The 19,693-nt window shown below is 43.2% G+C and overlaps 1 protein-coding gene across 1 annotated transcript in view; it reads right to left on the bottom strand.

Moving 5' to 3' along the window:
• LOC140938422 (uncharacterized) overlaps positions 1-19,693 on the bottom strand; it is a 59,961-nt gene that overhangs the window by 4,069 nt on the left and 36,199 nt on the right. Inside the window, exons 40-63 of the mRNA XM_073387922.1 lie at positions 19,263-19,442; positions 18,392-18,562; positions 17,531-17,701; positions 17,242-17,418; positions 16,699-16,866; positions 16,232-16,373; positions 15,153-15,397; positions 14,288-14,473; positions 13,513-13,683; positions 12,865-13,035; positions 12,211-12,360; positions 11,345-11,914; positions 11,102-11,122; positions 10,799-10,945; positions 9,726-10,286; positions 7,713-8,951; positions 6,958-7,002; positions 6,414-6,670; positions 5,735-5,908; positions 4,769-4,904; positions 4,200-4,469; positions 2,922-3,115; positions 1,677-2,175; positions 437-764 (exon numbers count right to left, since the gene is read on the bottom strand). Of these exons, the coding sequence (XP_073244023.1) occupies positions 437-764; positions 1,677-2,175; positions 2,922-3,115; positions 4,200-4,469; positions 4,769-4,904; positions 5,735-5,908; positions 6,414-6,670; positions 6,958-7,002; positions 7,713-8,951; positions 9,726-10,286; positions 10,799-10,945; positions 11,102-11,122; positions 11,345-11,914; positions 12,211-12,360; positions 12,865-13,035; positions 13,513-13,683; positions 14,288-14,473; positions 15,153-15,397; positions 16,232-16,373; positions 16,699-16,866; positions 17,242-17,418; positions 17,531-17,701; positions 18,392-18,562; positions 19,263-19,442 (6,373 nt within the window). The remainder of the gene's footprint in view (positions 1-436; positions 765-1,676; positions 2,176-2,921; positions 3,116-4,199; positions 4,470-4,768; positions 4,905-5,734; positions 5,909-6,413; positions 6,671-6,957; positions 7,003-7,712; positions 8,952-9,725; positions 10,287-10,798; positions 10,946-11,101; positions 11,123-11,344; positions 11,915-12,210; positions 12,361-12,864; positions 13,036-13,512; positions 13,684-14,287; positions 14,474-15,152; positions 15,398-16,231; positions 16,374-16,698; positions 16,867-17,241; positions 17,419-17,530; positions 17,702-18,391; positions 18,563-19,262; positions 19,443-19,693) is intronic.

Raw genomic sequence — 19,693 nt, 5'->3', positions numbered from 1 at the left:
GAAACACAATGAAGATCAGAGAAGCTCTAAGTGCAGTTAAAGGCTATTATCCTTGAAATGCTTCGTATTTTCTCACAAAGAAGCTAGATTTGTTGTTAACTTCTCAGTGTGTTTGCCGAAATGGCGGAGGACTGGTTCAGTTGGTAGAGCCCTTAACTCCAGAGCGGGTTCAATTCCCGGGAACGGACAAATATAGACCTGGTAGTTTATCGATGTCCCCTCGCCATGAAAGATTCTATAAATTTATCAAACGCATTCTTATAACAACAAACGATGAAAGTCAAAAACCATCTATCAAGAAAAAAAAAATTAAGCAACACCTGGCCTTCGAGAAACCGGGTCAAAAACGAAATCTTTGTAATGGATCCGATTTTGTCAAACTGTATTTTCTTTGAAAACTAGTAAGTGCTTGCATATTCAAGAATGCAATACTTACTCCGCAAAGTCATTGTGCCCAGTTCCATGTACAACCGCAAATAAATCCTTGTCCTTCTCGCGCGACGAGCCACTGAAGTACAACTCCGCTTGGTCGTTGCCAGACACAGAGAATGAGTATGTTCCCGTATAAGGCGCCACAAAGTACCCTCGCATCCGGGAACCATAGTCGTCGCCCTCGTTTTTAGGCGCGTCAAAGTCCCGAACAACGGTCGTTTCAGTGGGTTTGTTAGGGTAGTCATGAGAAAGGACTAGGTCGGTTACTGTGGTTCCTTGGACTCCACGCCATACCTCACGCTGTACACCAGGGTAGGGTCCTACGTATCTAGCTGTAATGGGATAGAGGGACACAATTTTTGTACAGTCAGCAGCTGGTACAGTCGAACCCCTCGATGTACGACTCTATTTTTGCTACCACTATTTTCGGGTCTGAACTTAGGGGCTAATCACATGCTAGTGGAATGACTTTTATTCTGGAACGAGTTCATTCCATACCCATTTATATATTTCTCTTCATTTGTTGACATGATACCGAAACAACTGAAATCGTTCCCGTACGATTCATTCCGGAATGTGTTCGTCACGGTTTTCAACGAAATTCTCGTTCTCGTACGAAATTTAATTCTGAGTATCATGTTAACTGAAAGACGAACTTCGATGCTGATTGAAAATCGAAAATCGTGTTGTCTGGGGCGAATGGCGCATGCGTATCTGACCTGGTGCGAAAAACCACCCGAGCAAGAACGCCTTAGGTAGAGTCGGTCGATTTTATAATGTGAATACAGTACGAGCTTCACTCTAGCACGAAACTCATTCCGGAATCATTACTTTACAACGTCGTTAACACGACCACTCCGTTTTTACAAACTACGACCACCTCTGCAGTCCCCTCTTGGAGTTAAACTATAATGTTATTCATAATTATTCATATACGGAAAAAAATTGTCATTCTTATCAGAAAATGTTAAAAACATTTGACTTATATAAACCTAATACCGCTTAAATAAGCGAAACTTTTCGTATTCGTATTCGCAAAATACCAGCCAGTTAATCTCATTAACACCTTACGTTTTAGTAGACTATTAGCCTCCTAGTCTCGATTACCAATCCCTGTCCGGGGAAGAAGCCCGCACTCCTCCCCGAAAAGAGTTCGTGGAGAAACAAGACCGGACGCGAATGAGAGATGGAAATCGCGTCTACCAGCCTCTGGGCCTTAACACAACAGTCAACCATAAACTTACGCATTTTATGTGTGTCTCTAAGCTTCACAATCTGTTGACCCGTGAGGGCGCATGGGAACATATAAAACTCGTCCAAGGCCCCTTTGAACTGGCGCGAAGTTCCAACGTCATCGGTGAATGAGCCAATATAGGCACCTTTACTCCAGTCTGTGCTGAGGGAATCAGTCTCATGTGGTTCTGTCTGCTCATAATCTAAAACCGGGTGGCCATTTATGTAAATCAAGGCCTGTTTGCCGTTTGGATTGTAACTGCCTGCCAGATGTACCCAGGTATTCAGTGGAATTGTCTCTTTCGTTGTGCGCCCGTACACCGTCTTGCCGTTATTTCGCTGAAAGAACCGCACCCTGCCTTTGTCGAGGATTTCAAAGTGGTACTCTCCTTGCTTAGTGGGGCCTGCGACACCCGGCGCCGCCGTCACGAAGATCTCGTTTACATTCGGGCCTGTTAAGTTTTTGGCTTTGACCCATGTTGCTATGGTAACGCCCAAGGTTGGTTTACCCTGCAAATGGTAAAGATCACAGCGTCAGAACAACATGGACAGTGGCGGATCCAGGGGAGGGGCTCAGGGGGCCCCAGCCTCCCCCCCCCCCTTTATTTGAGACTCCACGCCCAACTCCCTTATCTTAGGGTCTGGATCCGCCAATGATTGACCTTTAAGGAACAATATCAGTTTTTTAAGGAGCTGTGTCACGAAATTTGGCAAAATGCAATGTCTGGAAACTGGCAGCAAACTAAGTGAAACAAAAAAAAACCTCTTAAAACATCCAAAGAAGGTATAAATAACAAAGAAAATACAAAAGAATGCACGGATGGACCAACTTGAGGAAGATTAAAACGGATTAAAATTGTGGGGTTTTGAAACCTTGTTAGGCCAACATATTTTCAAAGTTCACTTTTGTTTCTTGAAACGTTTGATATAATGGGTTGGAGACATTTATTTCATACGAAGCTGTAATTTTGTCATTCGTAAGAAATTTATCAAGTTGCATGGTGTTAACTGCCGAGGCCGAACACCCGCTTCGATCTCTATAATTCTTCAGATGATACTCAGCCTCATTCAATAGTTGTGAATAATCACGTATATCTTGACGGAACAGTCGAAGACGAAGTTTATTAAGCATCAACACGATTGAACTTTACTGCAATTTCTCTAACAATTAACGTTGTTTCTCTTAGATGTAACCTCTTTAGGGTAGGTTAAGTATAGAATACACTAAATCTAAACATGTCAAAATGATTATCCACCTTGAAGTTCTTTCCGTCCAATTGTATGAACCCATCAGACAAATCCACCCCATTGTCTTCGTTGTATCCAGCCTCGACGACGACACTCCCGCGGGACATTCCGTTATTTCCCGAGCCTGACTCGTCAAATATTTCTCCAGCACATATCTTATCGAAGTCGTAGTACAGCACCGGTTGACACGTGAAGGGATATTCTAGAAGAAAAAAATTTTGGTCAGCAATAACTTGGTAAATGACAACCACACCAACAACAAGTAGCAGTAACAATCACTTTTTTCTCATGATTTTTGTGTTATACATATGCTATACTTAGTAGGATAAATTTTATGTTAACGACCACCATTTGGACTCAAAGGATTAATCTCCTATTTTGCATTTCAAACTGCTATCTCTACACCTAATTGCAATAACGTTGTCATAGAAAAAAGCAAAAAGCAAAAAGACAAATAGGAATAAATTAGCCATGTGATTTTCATTTGCGTATTTTAATTCAGGATTTAACAATTATTTAGGAATTCATTCACAATAACAAGAGATAATTCTGTAATTCCGCGCTGTAAGATAGACAGGCGCCATAGTCATTTTAGAGCCAACATTCTCCATCAACAGAAGTCGCACAATTCAAAACAGAAAAAGGTAAATTGACGCGAGCAATATTAAGTCTCAGTTGTCGCAATTTCAGTCTCCAATCTATTATGTCCTGACAAACGAAGCTTGGTCTGTGGCTCAGGTGAGGAACTGGCGGAGGACCCCCTTACCCTCTCCGCGATGAAAAGTCCTGCCTACGCCCCTGATTTGTTGCTTGAAAATTGTGATCAGATGGTGTTGTGCACTGCAAACCATACGCAGACTGGCTTTTTTATTATTTAGCACTAATCTAAAACACGCATTGAGTTCCTGGAATTTACCCCAGGCTATATTTATTGAAAAAAAAATGGTGCCGTTACTTCTTTGGTAGTTATCCGATGTGCTTTGTAATTCGAGCACGTTTGAAATTCGCTAGATGAATCAGCCTGGAATTGCATTAGAATGACACCAAGAGACTGATGCAAATGATTTCTCTCATATTACGTGATTAATATTCAGATATAAGCGTGTGTGTTGTGAATGTTGCAAGCTATGATAATTACACGCTAATTAATTCCTATTTAACTTTTTGCTTTTTTCTATGACAACCTTATTGCAATTAGGTGTATACCAAAAAAGCTTTCAACTACGGATGAAAAGGACCTTATACGGTGGCAAGCGTTTATAGATACCAATATACAAAGTATGTACCTTTTCTTTCTTGAGCGGGATTAGTTTGAGGTACAGCCGATGCATTATGAGCTGGGACCTGGGCAGGAGTCTGTTCCGGGGCCTGAGGAGCAGCCTGTGCTGGAGCCTGGGGAGCAGTCTGTGCTGGGGCCTGGGGAGGCGTTTGCGCTGGAGCCTGGGGAGCAGTTGGAGCCGCTGGTTGTGCGGGTTGCACTTGGTCAGTAAGTGGTACTTGTACTGGCTTTGCTGCTGCGAAGTGATTCACTTCTGAAGAGGGGTACTCCGCAGCCACTTGGGAAGGAATGGGAAATCCGTGTTATTACAGAATTAAAACTGCAGGTCGCACACCTAAACTAAATCCTCCATTCTACGAAATAGTGCTAAAATCGAAAAATACTTGACACGCAAACATTACCAAGCTACGCTTCTATACATGGAATAACATCTTAGCGAATGTATCGACAATGAGTTAACTTTGTAATTTTACATCTCATACTCGTCAAAGGCGATAAAATGCTTATGTACTGGGTTTGTTCAAAAACTGTTACAAGTACGCTCACGAACCCAAGCTCTCGAGTGCGATTGCTTACCATTACAGATGATTTTGGAGACCTTTTCAGCCTCTGCCGGGGACCTCAGATCGTTAACTCGTACGGCGTATTTAGGATCTGTGGTCATACTTTGTAGATCCTTTTCATCAATGCTCGGGCTTCCTACAGCTACGACCTAAAAAGAAATTACACAGAAAGTCAGGAAAAGTCCCATTTATTTTTAGAGCAGCGAGCTTTATCAGCTACTTCGCGCTATAGATAATAGACTTCGAAGGTAGAGCCATTGTAAAAAACATGAACGTACTACCCTAGCTTTTTTCACAGGTGAACACCACTCAATAGCTTTCATTTGAAAGGCGGCACTTTAGGAGTTTATCGGCCAGAGTCAGTGGTTAACAACAGTTTGTACAGCACACTAGACAGAACAGCGCCACAGAAAAGAAGCGCTCAGTAGGATCAAAAGGTTTTAACTGAAATGTACCGTGGCCCATAGGGACAGAACACTTCCCAGAATCTTAAACACTTCCCAGAATCCAAAAACACGTCACAGAATCCAAAACACTTCCCAGAATCCAAAAACACGTCACGGAATCCAAAATATTTCCCAGAGTCCAAAAACACTTTCCGGAATCCAAAAGTGTTTTTGGATTCCTGGGACTTGTGTTGGATTCTTGGAAACGTTTTTGAATTCTGGGAAATGTTTTTGGATTCTGGGACGTGCTTGGATTCTGGGAAGTATTTTTGGATTCTGGGAAGTACTTTTGGATTCTGGGAAGTGTTTTCGATTCTGGGACGTGATTTACCCCTACGAGCCACCGTAGAATGGCCAAACGTCAGGACTTCCATAACAGATTTGCCCTCCAATTTCAAAGCCGCCATTAATAAGTAAACGATACCACTAGAAAGTGTAGCTCAGCAGCTTATGAGATTTCAAGAGCAAACTGAACAGTTAGAGCCGTCTTCAGACTTCTCCCTCTCTTAAGCTGCTCTTTATTTTTTACTGACCTTTACGCCACTAATTTCAAGCTGTTTAGCGAACGATTTGAGGCTCTTGGCAGCGTTAGTGTTGTGGTCATTTTGGGGTCCAAGAACTGTGATCACAAGGGCCTTAGGTTTATGCATTCTCATTCCACCAGACTTGGTGAACACTTCAAATCTGGCCATCTCTAACAAAATAACCTGAAAATGGACATAAAATCAGGGCGAGGAACGTCATTAGTTGTGCACATTCAACTGAAGATATCAGACCACCTGGGTGGAAATCTTGTTTATAAACATAACACTATAAAATTTGACACGGTGGGAGAGAGTATATCTAATTAAACTGAACAGACTAAAAAGCACGGAAAGAAAGATTTGCCTCAAATCGCGGCCCGTATTTTCTATAGCTTCCCAAACGAAATAGCGCGAACCATTTGATTCTCCAACCGGAGTTTCCGGTTTTCTCATGTAACTGGTAAGTACCCCAAGTCTCTATGTAGAATTCCTACCATTTGAAAGTTAGGATCGATCGTATCAACCGCTGATCAGGAAAATGAGAGTAGAAACTTGAAAAACCTTTTCAAGGGGCCTTGCAAGACTAAAATGACGTAACATTCCTGTATATAATGAGGAACGTTGAAACCTTGACATCTTCCAAGCAATCTGTTAGAAACACTTACAAAGTGCTAAGCAGATTACGTACCAAGTTTCTGTTACCGGGGTCACGCGGCAAGTCATCTAAAGCCTTATCAAGTTCCTGCCTGGCGTTTCGTTCTCCAAGTTTCATACTTATTGAGGGTATGGTGGAATAAGCCAACACTCCAGCGTGGGTACCATCCTCCTGAATTTGGAAACCCTCCGCTATCTTTTTCATGAAGTCTTTCTGTTCTTTCCACTGGTCCCCAGCCACGTCACTGGACGAATCAAGGGCGAATACAATATCCAAGCGTTGTGAACATGCTGTTGAAATCAGGCAAGGCGTTTTAAGATTTAATCTTCAGTTATTTTGTTAATTGAAATCTTTGTTCCCAGAATGAAATGGACGCCTTTGTATAAGAGAAACCCGGAGGAATTCATATTAGAAGAAGTTAGGTGATGATTACGAAGTGGGCTTTGACATCTTGGCTTTGTTCATCCACGTGGCTAGTAGACAAGCTGGATTGATTTTTTGGTTTCGTTTTACAGCAAACGAATTTCAGGCAGCAACGATTCATGTAAGCTACGCAATGAAACGGGAACACACTTACCGAAAGGTTGAGCATTGAAGGTCATCGGAGGAACTGCGACCGGAGCTACACAAAAGAAAAGATTAACGTCTCAGGTGATTAACGTGAATGCAAATTGTTTGCGTATTAACAGAAACAAGGAAACGTTGAAATCCCCTTTATGTGTAAACAAAGGGGTAGGACCTGGTGTCCGTATAATAGAGGCAGGGAGTCTATAAGTTTGATGTATTTGATGTCCGCATCACAATGGTTTCCATAAGAAGAGGTTAGACCTGACAGGGGTTAGACTATACTATTCAACTGATCTCCTACACTAGGATAAACATAATGGAGACGTTAAGATTGAGGTTTTTCGGCAATCCGCATTTCCCGCGAACCGTGAACCTCAAGAAGTCACGTGAACAGGGCCTTGCCGTCAAGTTTGCGGTTTAAGGTTCATGTTTGTAAGGCTAGACCACGCTCAAGAGGTAAGTGATTCACCGCAAGGTTTTTGCACCCTTAAAACGTCACAATCCCACGTTTGAGAAGAAACACAACTTTTTTGATTATCGAATTCTATTTCAAAACACATAATTTTGAAGACAATTTCTCAGCTAAAACAGAAGTAAGTGGATAAATGAAAACAAACATGGCAACCGCGAGCTACCACCCGCGAATCTTAAGTCCCAAATATGGGCAGACGGGTAACGCGAAACCGTTAACTGCAACCCGCAGTTTGTCGTTTGCAGTAAAATGACCAAACCTCCATCTTAAGGTCTCTAAGAATGGCTTCATACCTTGGATACCAACTTCAGGGGACGGTAAAGTATTATTCGCTTGAGCAGGCGCCGGTTGTTGGGCAGCGGTCGCTAATGCAGGGGCAGGTACACCAGTAGCATCGGCAGCTGAAGGCATTGTTTGACCAGCGGTTTCGTTCTGTACAGGCGCGGGAGCAACTGCAACAGTGGGTTGAGGTTGAAAGGAAGGCGCTTGAGCCTGTGGAATTGAAGCATTTGCTTCAGCGGCTGGTCCTACTTGAGCAGGTCCAGGAATGACTGCTTGAGCAGCTGCGGGAATAACAGTCTGGTTGCTCTGTGGTAGTGTGTAAGGCGCACTAACGTTTGAAATCAAACCTTGTGATGCTAGAGGGGATGATTCACCAGGATATACCATTCCAGGAGCACTGACATTGTCATACTCTATCGCAGGTGTTTGTGGTGACACAGAGGCGTTCGAGTAAACTGGTTGCTGCGCTTCTGGAACAGGGTAACCAGCTTGTTGAGCTGACGTGACATTCGACCAGCCTTGTTCCACAGGTTGAAGACTCGGCGTGGCGTTTGAATAAACAGGTTCTTGGCCTACAGTGTGATTGGAATAAAACGCCTGAGCTGGTTGGGCTACCTGTACTGGTTGTACGGGTTGTTGCGGCAATGACGCGTTAGAGTAAACCAGTTGCGTTGGTTGTTGGGTTACCGTTGCATTGGAATAAACCTGCTGCGCTGTTTGGGCTGGTTGCGCTGGTTGCTGTACGAGTTGTTCAGGAAACGACGCATTAGAGTACACTGGTTCAGGCACGACTGTGACATTTTGTACTGGTTGGGGAACTTCTGTAGCATTGGAATAAACTTGCTGCGCTGGATACCCTGCCTGTTCTGGTTGGGTTGGTTGGACCGGTTGCACTGTTTGTGCTGGCGGAACCGGTTCGGCTTGCGCTGCTATTTGTGCGTTTTGCTGCTCCGATTGTTGAGGCAGCGACACGTTGGAGTAATTCGGTTGAGTCACAGTTTCCTGCTCAACCGATTGCTGTTTCGACGTAACATTCCTGTTAACCGGTTGCGATGTTACAGCTTGACTAGCGGGAGTTACGGCAGGTTCCTGCACGTAACCTACTGTAGCCTGTTGACCCGGTGTAAGTGGTATCGCGGTCACTCCTTGGTGTGTTGCAGACAGCACTTTCTTTCTATGAGCAGCAGCCTGTTCTCTGAGACGTTCCTTGTGAGCCTCTTCGTCCCACATCTTGCGAAGATATTTTGGTACTATGTTAAAGAAACAACAAAACAAAACAAAATACATAAAATGTTACATGACGTTGAGACCTCCCCCCTTGGAGAGATACACACGGTTCGTACACTTTTTCTGCCGTAAAATTCAAGGACTTTCAAGGACCACATTTTTAAATTTCAATTTATTACTATTAACACAGGTTCCAAATAAACTATAAATATATTCTGATAACAATGGGCCTTTTTTCTTAATGGCAACCATTTTTTTTTTGAAAATTCGTTTGTGAGTGCTTATCAAAAAATTAGCTTCCGTAATGAATAAGACAATAATAGTGACGATGCTTCTTATCAAATGTGCTTCGATTAAAATTCTATGACTTTCAAGGACCAAAATGAACGAAAGAGAATTTCAAGGACTTTCAAGGTCTTGAAAAAGGACTCTTAAAATTCAAGGGTTTTCAAAGGTTTTCAAAACGCGTTCGAACCCTGGATACAGTGAAACCTGTATCAGACGAATGCCAACGGGAGCTTCGCTGGTGTTCGTTTAATAGAGATGTCCGCTTAATAAAGGTTCGTTTTACTTAGAATGTGGAAAGAAACGCCTGAAACACACTCAGTTACTCGTCTGCTTAGTACTGGGTGTCCGCTTAAAGTAGGGACCGCGTAATAGCCAAGCTAACTGCCAGAATGAAAGTAGTACATAAGAAAGACAGCGTGTAGTGGAATCTAGTTATGTAGATTAGAATTTTTGAGTTTTCAGTGCAGGGACGCCCCGGGGAGGTGCGCTTACTTCATTGTGTCACTCACCATTGCAGGCACTTTTAACAACTTTCTCAGCCACTGTTATAAGATCATTGAACGAATTAACCAAGAACGTGTGATTCCGGTCAGCTATCTTCAACAATTCATCATTCTTGACATCCGGGCCAACGCCAATGGCGACAGGCGTGACGCCGGCGTACCTGAGTCTTCTCAAAATTGCTGGCGACTTTTCACCGCCCAAACGGTCTGACACCACCACGATCATGGTCTTGGTGATCTGATCACGTGACCCTCCAGTGGGGGTAAACAGCTCGTAATTGGCTATTTCCAAGGCGTCGTCCATGCGTGTTCCCTGGTAGCTCTTAGCCTCCGGGTAGATGTTATCAATCGCGTTCAATACATCCGTTGGGTAGAAATATCGGTTGAACTTCATCTCCATGGTGGCCTGGGACGAGTATGACAAGACACCCACGTGGGTTCCGTGGTACGAGATGTTAAAGGCGTTGGCCACGCCCTTGGCAAAGTTCTGAACCTCGCGCCATTCGGTGTCGTTGATTTGGGAGGAAACTGGCAGGACGAAAGCTAGGTCTGTTGCAATCTGGCAAGCTACAAACACAAGTTCAAGAACATCAATTGTCGGTGTCGCCAAGATGACTGTCGCCAAAAATCAACTACTGAGGTATTAAAAGGCGCATAGAATATTTCAGATAGGACCGGGAAAATTGTCTGCTAAAGAGAGATGCGAGCTTCTACTCTTCCCCCTCTGATATTTTTAGATCAAAACCAAGTTAACCTTGTTTCCTTTTATTAAAACGAACGCTCTATATTTTCCTTTTATAAACAGGGATTACACAAAAATAAATGTCAAATTTTACAAGAATTGTGAAAACAGTTAAAATTCTGAAAATTTCATGTGTAAGATGTCATTAATTTTTATGAAATTTAACATTTATTTTGTCGGGTTCCCATAAGAAATTTTCTTTCGTGTTATTACACATAACTAATTACATCTATAGTCCTTGAAAAACGTAAAAAAGAAAATTATTCTGGTACAAGGTTTTTGTCCACTGAAAATTAAAATTACTCAATTTCCTGATGGATTCTGTCTTAATACTTACATGGGCAATCCTGAATCTTGCATTTTTTTGTCTCGGTACCGGATCCCCTGCAGTTAGCCCCAGTCAGGCATTCACGTGATCTCAAGCTGACACCCGTGCCACAAGTCTTCATGCACGGACTCCATTCTGTCCATGCGCCCCAACGAGCTGTGGAGGAAAATTATGGTAATTAAGATTGTCCAGAACCCAAACCAAGGTCCCTCTTGAAGGTCACAACAGAATCAAAATAATCAAATGCGTGACGAGAACTCAGAGAGTAATAATAATAAAAAGAATTATAGGAAAAATATTTAACACACTTACGAGGTGGTGGAGGTGGTTTTGCTGCAAAAGAAAAACAATAAAATTGCTTAAGACGATGTGCCATGTTTAAATAACTATTTTAAATACATAAGTTCAATAGATTTTAATGCAATTGTACATTATAAACAGAGGGAGATCATTAACTTGGCTTGAAGAAGCGCTCTTTAAGCCGAATTCTAACTATCACTTTTCATGTCCTTTCGTAGAGCAAGAAAGACAGAAAGTAAAAATAACTTCACTCACCTGTACAAACTGCATCAGCCGCTGATTTGACGTAACCGATGATGTCGTCATAAGACGTCACCAGGAATGCGTGATCTGGATCTGTGGCCAGCTGCCTTAGCTCGTACTGGTCTACCTTGTCTCCCACTCCTACCGCAACAATTGTTGCACCATCCATGTCTTTGAGCTCACGCGCGCGTTGCTCAGCAAACTTGGCCGTGCTGTCAGGGTTATCCCCTCCATCAGTCACTAAGACAATCGCCTTGGGTGTATAATCACGTGCTCCGCCTTCAGAGGTTATTAATTCGTCTCGCGCCAATTTCAGGGCGCGGTCAGTGCGCGTTTCACCACGTGGCTGAGACATTGACTCAAGGAAGTCAGCCATGTTATCGTTTTCGTTTTTGTCGTCGAATCTTCTTTCAATGTGAGGCAACGTAGAGTAAGAGATGATAGAGATTCGGGTTCCATTGGAAGCCAGGCGGAATCCGTTACTGACTCCATGGACAAAATCTTTGGTCAGTTTCCACTGTGAGTCATCTACAGTTCCCGAAGAGTCCAAAATGAAGGCAAGGTCAATGGTCTTGCGACAAGCTATAAAACAAAGACGAGAGACTCAACAAGATACTTTTGAAGCGTACACTTGGGCTCCGCAGTCAAAACAATCAATCAGTACCCTCTCCGCATTCGACATATATTATTCGGAAATAATTCGGTTTTATGGCCTGCGACCACCCAGCGCTACATGCTGCTGGCTGATCAGCCGTCAGTCTGTTTGAGAGTTTAACAAATGACAAAGAACACCATACAGATTAGACTTCCATGGGAAGCCCCAAAAATGCAAAGGCATTACGTTCCACGCTTGTTAAGGTCTTGCTAATATCACTCACCCGGACAATCCTGCAGTTTACAGACTTCAATTTCGCGCGCTGAGCCCACGCAAGTAGCTCCTCCTTGACACGTTCGTGTTCTGCTTCGCCTTCCACCACTTCCACAGCTCTTAGAACAAACGCTCCAGGCTGACCAGTCGCTCCAAAAACCTGCAGAAAGGAAATGGGTAACAATGAAATACTTTGCAACTCTTCAAATTAAATTGGTCCTTGTTTGTCCATTAACAAATAAAAAAGCCAGGGAACGAAAACCTTAACGGGCAATATTGTCCTACGAACTCGGAGGATGGTTCCTTCCAAGCTTTTCAAAAAACACGTAAAACCCAAGGCTAAAAAAGCTTGAATTCCAGCTTGTCCCCTTTGCAAGCAGCTCCCAAATTTTACTTACCCGGGGCCACTTCCTGCTCGCCTAAATCATATTTTGGTTAGAGGATGGCTTGCCGGCCCATTGGCTTAGTGAGCTCTGAAAGTTACTTACCCAGCCAGAAAATCTACTTGCCCCGGGCCACCGGACGGAATTTTTTTCAACTCCTGAAAATCTACCGGCATAGTATCTCGTGAAAGACATAACAACCCCTGCTCTAAAATCAACTTGTTTTTCAATCTTAAATCAACCTCATCTAACTCAACAACGAGCACAGTGACTGAAGTTACCTGGGCAATCGTCTTCCTCACAGTTATGGTACTCTTTAGCAGGTCCCTCGCAGAACTTTCCCCCATATTCCGGAACTGGGGTGTCACACCTTCGCGTGCGCTCTTGACGACCATTACCACAAGTGACCGAGCATGGGCTCCACGCACTCCAGCCGGACCAGCGGCCGTCCACTTAAAAGAAAATTGAAACGCGGCGATAAGTAATTCGTCAAAACATTCCTAACACGATTTTCGACAAATCTCTCTCTCAAATTTGGAGAACATTTTTCGATATGATTTGAACAAAGACGTCAGATGAAATTTCGTTGATTGTCAAGCCGCAATAATAAAAACAATTTTTAAACCAACAAAGGCAGTTGCCTCTCTTTGGGTAAGAATTATGAGACTTCTGGGTTATCTTCCAGTCTTACTCGGTAAAGTTGTCCGCGGATGGTCCGAAACGATTCTTTCGCAGGGCCTTCACGGACTTGTTTCATTCAATCTGCGCATATTCTTGAGACATCAAAAGTTTTGAGCAGGCAGTAAAACTTGATGGCAGTATTACTTTTTTGTCTTTCACTTGCTTGATCATATTACTACTGACTACACTCATCCATTCCTAGAGGAAAAAAAAGAGGTATTCTAATCTCAAAGAGTTTTCCAACATACCGGGGCATGACGTCATTCGGCACTCTGCTGATTCGTGTCCTAAGCCTGCGCATGGTTTCCCGCCATTGGAAGGCGCGGGGCTATCGCACGTACGTCTCCTGTACACTTTACCATGACCACACGTGGCTGAGCACGTGCTCCAGTTGCCCCATTGAGCCCAGTTTCCGTCAACTATAAGCAGAAAATTAGCGGTTAAAAGGGGCTTCAGCTCTGCCATGGATGCTGATTTCTAAATTAGTGGCGATTATTAAGGATTCAAGACGACTGAGTCCAACGAAATAAGCTCTAAAGCTCTACTCTCTTTCAAATAGTGTTTTGGTAGACTGTACCCCTAAGCCTGGCAGAATATGCGAGCAACGTCTGTTAACTACTTTATAACTGTATTACTTCTATATAAACTGCACAAGATGTTTTCAGTTAACTTGAATGCCTTCAGAAAGGGTGATTCTCTATAAAGAAGCTGTAGATAACTACCATTTACAGCTGAGTGGACCGAAGCTACATCAGCTGGAATTTATTTAAAGTTGTTGCAATAGATAACACGGCTACGCAAACAATTCCTTTCCACGCTCATTCCACAAATATTTCAGGGGCCTTCAAGGCTACTTGGCTACGTGCCTTAGCGTAAATCTCGGGTGACACAATACTGAGGTTTCCAATTGACTTGACTAGCTACCCTTTTAAGAGCAAATTAATAGCACCTCCATAGCTCTTTTCTCATTGGACAAGTTTCAATACATGGTTAAGTGCTGCACAGGCAACCCACGATACGTACCAGCACACGGTGTTATCTCGCATTTCTGCACATCTCTGTCCATTCCAATAAACGAACAGTCCATACCGCCAAACGCCGGAGGGGGATTGGTACAGTTACGAGTTCGGAACTTCTCCCCACGCCCGCACGTGGTAGAACAATCGCTCCACGCACTCCATTCTGTGTAGTTGCCTTGAACAGCTTTCACTGCGAGAAAATAAAGTTGGTGTAAATTAAAGGTCATGTAGCAGCTGCTCGGAAGAGAAGTCACCAATGGTGCGTTTCCCTGACCCCAAACAATACTAAAACAATTGGAAGAATGACATGTCATTGCTTCCTGCGACCAATTAGAGGAGACTTTCCGAGCAGCTCCTACACTACTTAAATTTAAGGAGACGTCGCGTAACAGAGCATGGCGACTGGGGAGAAAAACTTAAGAATTGAACTTGATTGAGCAGGGACAAGCTGGTCAAACAAAATATTAAAAACTTCGGGGGATTCCGACGCTTCTACAGTAACCTGCAGTGACCTTACTACCCATAACTATATCTGTATAATTTGAATGACGTTTCTTTAGCAGTGTGTAACAAGTGCGTGTGTGAGCAGGTAGATCGAATGCAAGGGTTGTGATTTCAATTATCGACGGGTTCAAAAACACTAACCTTTTGTACAAGAGCTTAGCAGGTTCAGAAGAATTTGTAGAGTTTTTCACTTCTTAGTTGCCACAATATAATCTAATACAATGTACATTTACTCTTCAACCGTTCTTTCCAATGCTACTATCTGTCTTTATGTACACTAGAAAATTAGATTTGACTTTTCTGTGCACTTTTCGAGAGTCAACCAACCAAATGAAACACTTCTTGATTATACATAGTTAACTTACCATCATCAAGAGAGAACACATAGTTGGAATTCTCTTGTCCAGCGCACTCTAGATTATTTCCCGTGCAGTCTCTCATCTCATTATCCACGCATCCAAGCAGTGGTTTGGGCTGAGAGGGCGCCATAAACAACAGCTGTTCTCCTTCTTCAGAGTATGTATCTACGGCTCGATCACCGGACAGACATTCTCCGTAGTTTTGTACTCCAAACGTGTTCCAGCCTTTCCTTTGTGTCTCTCGCGCGCATCTGAATTAACAACGATACCAAAGATTAGGTACAGCAAGCCTGAGAAAACAGCCGATATCTCCCAGTGCCACCAACGGTTTCTCCTCGAAATGACGTCTGAAAAACCGGTGCAGAAATTCCATACCGATGACGTGTCACTTTCCAGATCTAGGTAGTGCCTCTGATTGGTTGAAGGAAATTTTCAGCCAATCAAAAGCACTACCCAGACCAGGGTAACTATACGTCATCAGAAGGAAATTCTGCGCTCGTTTTTCAGGCGTCATTTCGGGGGAAACCGTTGGTGTGGCTTTGCGAGATGTCGGCTGTTCTCTCAGCCTGTACAACCAAAGTTTCACTTAGCACTAATAAATGTAAGCAAATTATTTTCCCTCACAATTTTACAGGTTAAGCAAATATAGAAGAATTGAGAATACAAGAAATAATGGGACCTTCAGACTCAGGGCAAAAACTTTGAATGGAGCGAGATATTTCGACGTTCATCTGAGCGTCTTCCTCAATCGTTTGATTTTCTTTCAAACTCTACCCTCCGTATACAGATGGTCAGATAAGATCCAGAACCCCACTCCTGTTAAACATTAGACCGCGAGCGGTCGTCCTTCGTTCCTCAGATCCACGTGCGACGAGCGAAAAAGTAAAATAGTACAAATTAACGAGGAGAGGTAAATGCTTTACCGCGCGCTCCTTGCGCGTGCCCTCGGTCTACTGTGATTCAAAAGAAAAATAAAGGACTGTTTGCAGTATAGTTCAACATTGGGCCAATGTCGTGATGAGCAGCGCCTCATTACTCCGGCGTTTGTCCCTGTGGTCAGACTAACTTAAGTTTATTTTGTTTACCTGCAAATGACGTCTGACAGGTAGTTAGGCCAACTCTTGAAGTTAATAACCTCTTGAGAATCGCTAAACAGCTGATCAGGTAAGGGTCGATACAAGTTGTGGTTATCTCTGAAACAGCCGAGAGCTTTGTAGGGGATCTCACCTAGAGAAAGTCAAACGCACTGTCATCAGCGGCATTTTACGTCAACCATTAAAATAACCTTTTTAACCCAACTCAGAGCTCTTTGCCAAATATCCTTTGAGCAAATGGGTAGAGTTACCTTATAAGCGAGAAGGTTTGGCCTTAGCAATGTTAGAGGATAGTGTGGCAAAAAATCTCTTGCTTAAAATCACATTTATTTTCTTTACACAATTATAGCAAGTCTACTACTTGACTTTCCATATTCCACGGGGCAAACAAAACTGACACATATCAGTTCAAAGGAAACAGGCAACTTTTAAGAAGTTCTTGGTTGGTTTTTACTTACAGCAGTCTTGCACTTTGCAGGCCTTTCTTTCCTCACTCCCTCCCACACAGTCTGCCCCACCATAGGAGGGTGGGGGTGCGGTGCATGTTCGTCTCCTCGAGCTACTTCCGCTTCCGCAAGAGCGGCTACAGGGAGACCACACTGACCAGCCCGACCAACCACCAGGTTCTGAACAAAGACAGCAAGACATGTATGATTAAATCCCGACAAAGATAAAAATAATCCAAGACACTGAAAGTAAATAAAATTAAAACTGTAAAATGAAATTTAATCAATGTTAACCACATAAGAAAAACGAAATGTGAAGGGCAAAAATGCAAACGACGTTTAAAAGGCCATTTTAATTTCACCATTCAAACGAAATATACACCGAAATAATAGTGCCATTTTTTATTACTCAAAATGATCTTTGGTGAGTTCTCAGATTTTTGCCCGATTGCCATGAATAAAAAAGCAAAAGAAGATCTTCCAAGAAGAGCTAGGCTGGGTCTCTCAAAGGTTCTCAAAGAATCTACACCTCAAAGAATCCTTTATACCACTCACGTGCACAGGGCCTTGTATTACACACACCAGACTGCACCGTGTTCCCAAGATGCGTGCAGTTGAGCCCGCCATACTCGGGTACAGGATTGGTACAGGCACGTGACCTCTGCCTGTGTCCACCACCACAAGTGACGTCACACTCGGTCCAGCCTCCCCAGCTGGTGTAGCCGCCATGTACTGAAAGACGATTCACAAGTTGGAAGTTTAGAAAATCGCTGTGGGTTGAAAGTCAGATCATAGGAAATTTGAAAACAGTGATAAATTAAAACGTGAACTGTAATTTGCATACTCATGCAAGGCTCCAGCTTGCAGTATTCTTCCTGTTTCTCAGGCCCTTCGCAAGTTCTACCGCCATGCGCGGCTGGAGGATGATCGCATTCGCGTGTTCGCGAGCGTTTAGCAGCGCCACACGTAGCTGAACATGCCGTCCACGCAGACCACAGACCCCATTTACCGTCAACTGAAACATTAAAAGTACATTACAACTTCAGCCTTTAAGTGTCGAAAGTGACTAATATCAACTTTCTGCTAACAATATCCATACATCATCAAGAGTAACGGTATTGAGAATTAATAAAGTGATCGTCAATAGGAAATTGCTTTAATCTTGCATCAAATAAACGAGAGCTCAGTCTGGATATTTGGGCTTAAACTGAGTTAAAGGTTTACGATGCATGTTATTTGATGGCGAACATTAACTAAGGCTTCTTCTCTTCAGTTGCCTTAAAAAGAACAACTGCAATTTATCTGGAAGAAACTCCACGATGCCGTCTACGTCCGCTCACTCTGGACAAAGCAATGCTGGGATTTTTCGAACCAAAAACTCCTCAAAGACAATAGTTGATACCAAAATATATAAGGTTGGCTAATGGAGGTGAGGTTGTAGATAAAGCGCTCACCCTTAAATTTGGATTGCCTTCAAATTCAGGACCCGTAGACATATGCACGTTCCATTTCATGGCATTAATTTGTGGGCAAATTTTCAAAAAGGAAACTTCCACGTTGGCCTCCCACGAAGACGTTGTTTTAAAGCGTGACGAGGCCCTAAGAACGTCTGCGTGGGAAGCTATTTCCACGTCTAAGATGGGATAAAAGGAAGTCCCCCTTTTACAGCAGATAAGGCAAGATCTAATCTTGGGGCTGAACTTACCAGGACAGTCAGACAAACTGCAAGGCATTATTTGTCTGTCTGAGCCCGCGCAGCTGTTTCCTCCAAATTTGGGCGACGGATTATCACACTTGCGCATGCGCTCTCTTTTGCCAGGTCCACACTTGGCAGAGCAGAAACTCCACATGTTCCATGAGCCCCAGTTTCCGTGCACTGCAAAAGAAAGAGGAGAGTTTCAATGGGGTCAGCGTTCTTCATAAAGATTTATAACGAGGGGAATTTTCCTAAAACCTGCCGTTTACGTATGTGTCGGTGTGTCGGTGTGCTCAGCACAAAAGCTTTTAGCACATAAAGCAGGGTTCTCAATAGAAGGCGGCACCCGGCGATTGATCACCGCTTACTTTGGGATTTATAGCCGCTTACTTTGTGTTTAGGTCGCTTTTCTTTGCTTTGTTTTGACACCTCTGGCTTTGCTGAAGAGCCTCCTACTTTATCGGTGATCACCTCCTACTTGAAAATCTATTGAGAACCCTGCATAAAGCACATAAGGTTTACGTCTCCTACTGTTTCTACGTTGTCCGTTCCAGACAAGGGTGGGCCAAGCCGTTTAAAGGGCAAAGGATGTACTGTAACTTCATTTCTCAGTGGTTGTAAAATCCTGACTATTGTTGTGATCCGCCGGGGATGGGATTGAGCCCGAGACCCACCGCTCTGCAGACTGGCGCTCTATCGGCTGAGCTAATTCTTCCGTGTTACAAATTCCAATCAGACCTTTCCGTTTTTTCTTTTTTTTTTTTGGAATTTTTGAATTTGAAATTGAACCATTTACAAAGACCTAGTCTGAGTAGCAATCACTTCCGCGTTTACAGACAAATTATCAACTGTTATTAGAAAAAGGAAACTGAGTTCCCACCTGGACAGGGTTGTGGATTACAATGGACCTTCTCAGTGGAAGAGCCAATCTCCTTGCAATCTCTACCACCGTATTGAGGACTTGGGTTGATACATTCGCGCTTTCTTGTCTTTATTCCACCACTGCAAGATCTGCTACACAAGGACCAGTCTGACCACTCAGAATAGTTGCCGTTAATGGCTGAAAGCAAAGAAAGCAGATGATATTAACAACACTAAAATATCACAGATCTTAAGTTTTAACATTACGTTAAGAAAATTCCTGCGCGGGAATTTTCACTATCAACTTGAACTTTATACTGTCATAGAAGGCGTCAACGTCTCTCCGTTCTCCTCGCAAGTCCCTTTCTAAGTCCCATTCTCCAGATGGACTGTTTTTTTTTCTCCACACACACGACATGTTCTGCAGATAACGCATGGAACTTTGGGTAG

Source organism: Porites lutea, chromosome 1, assembly GCF_958299795.1.
Source record: "Porites lutea chromosome 1, jaPorLute2.1, whole genome shotgun sequence".
NCBI classification, from domain to species: domain Eukaryota; kingdom Metazoa; phylum Cnidaria; class Anthozoa; order Scleractinia; family Poritidae; genus Porites; species Porites lutea.
Note: the sequence above shows the minus strand (reverse complement) of the source record. Positions and strands in the feature narration are given on the sequence as shown.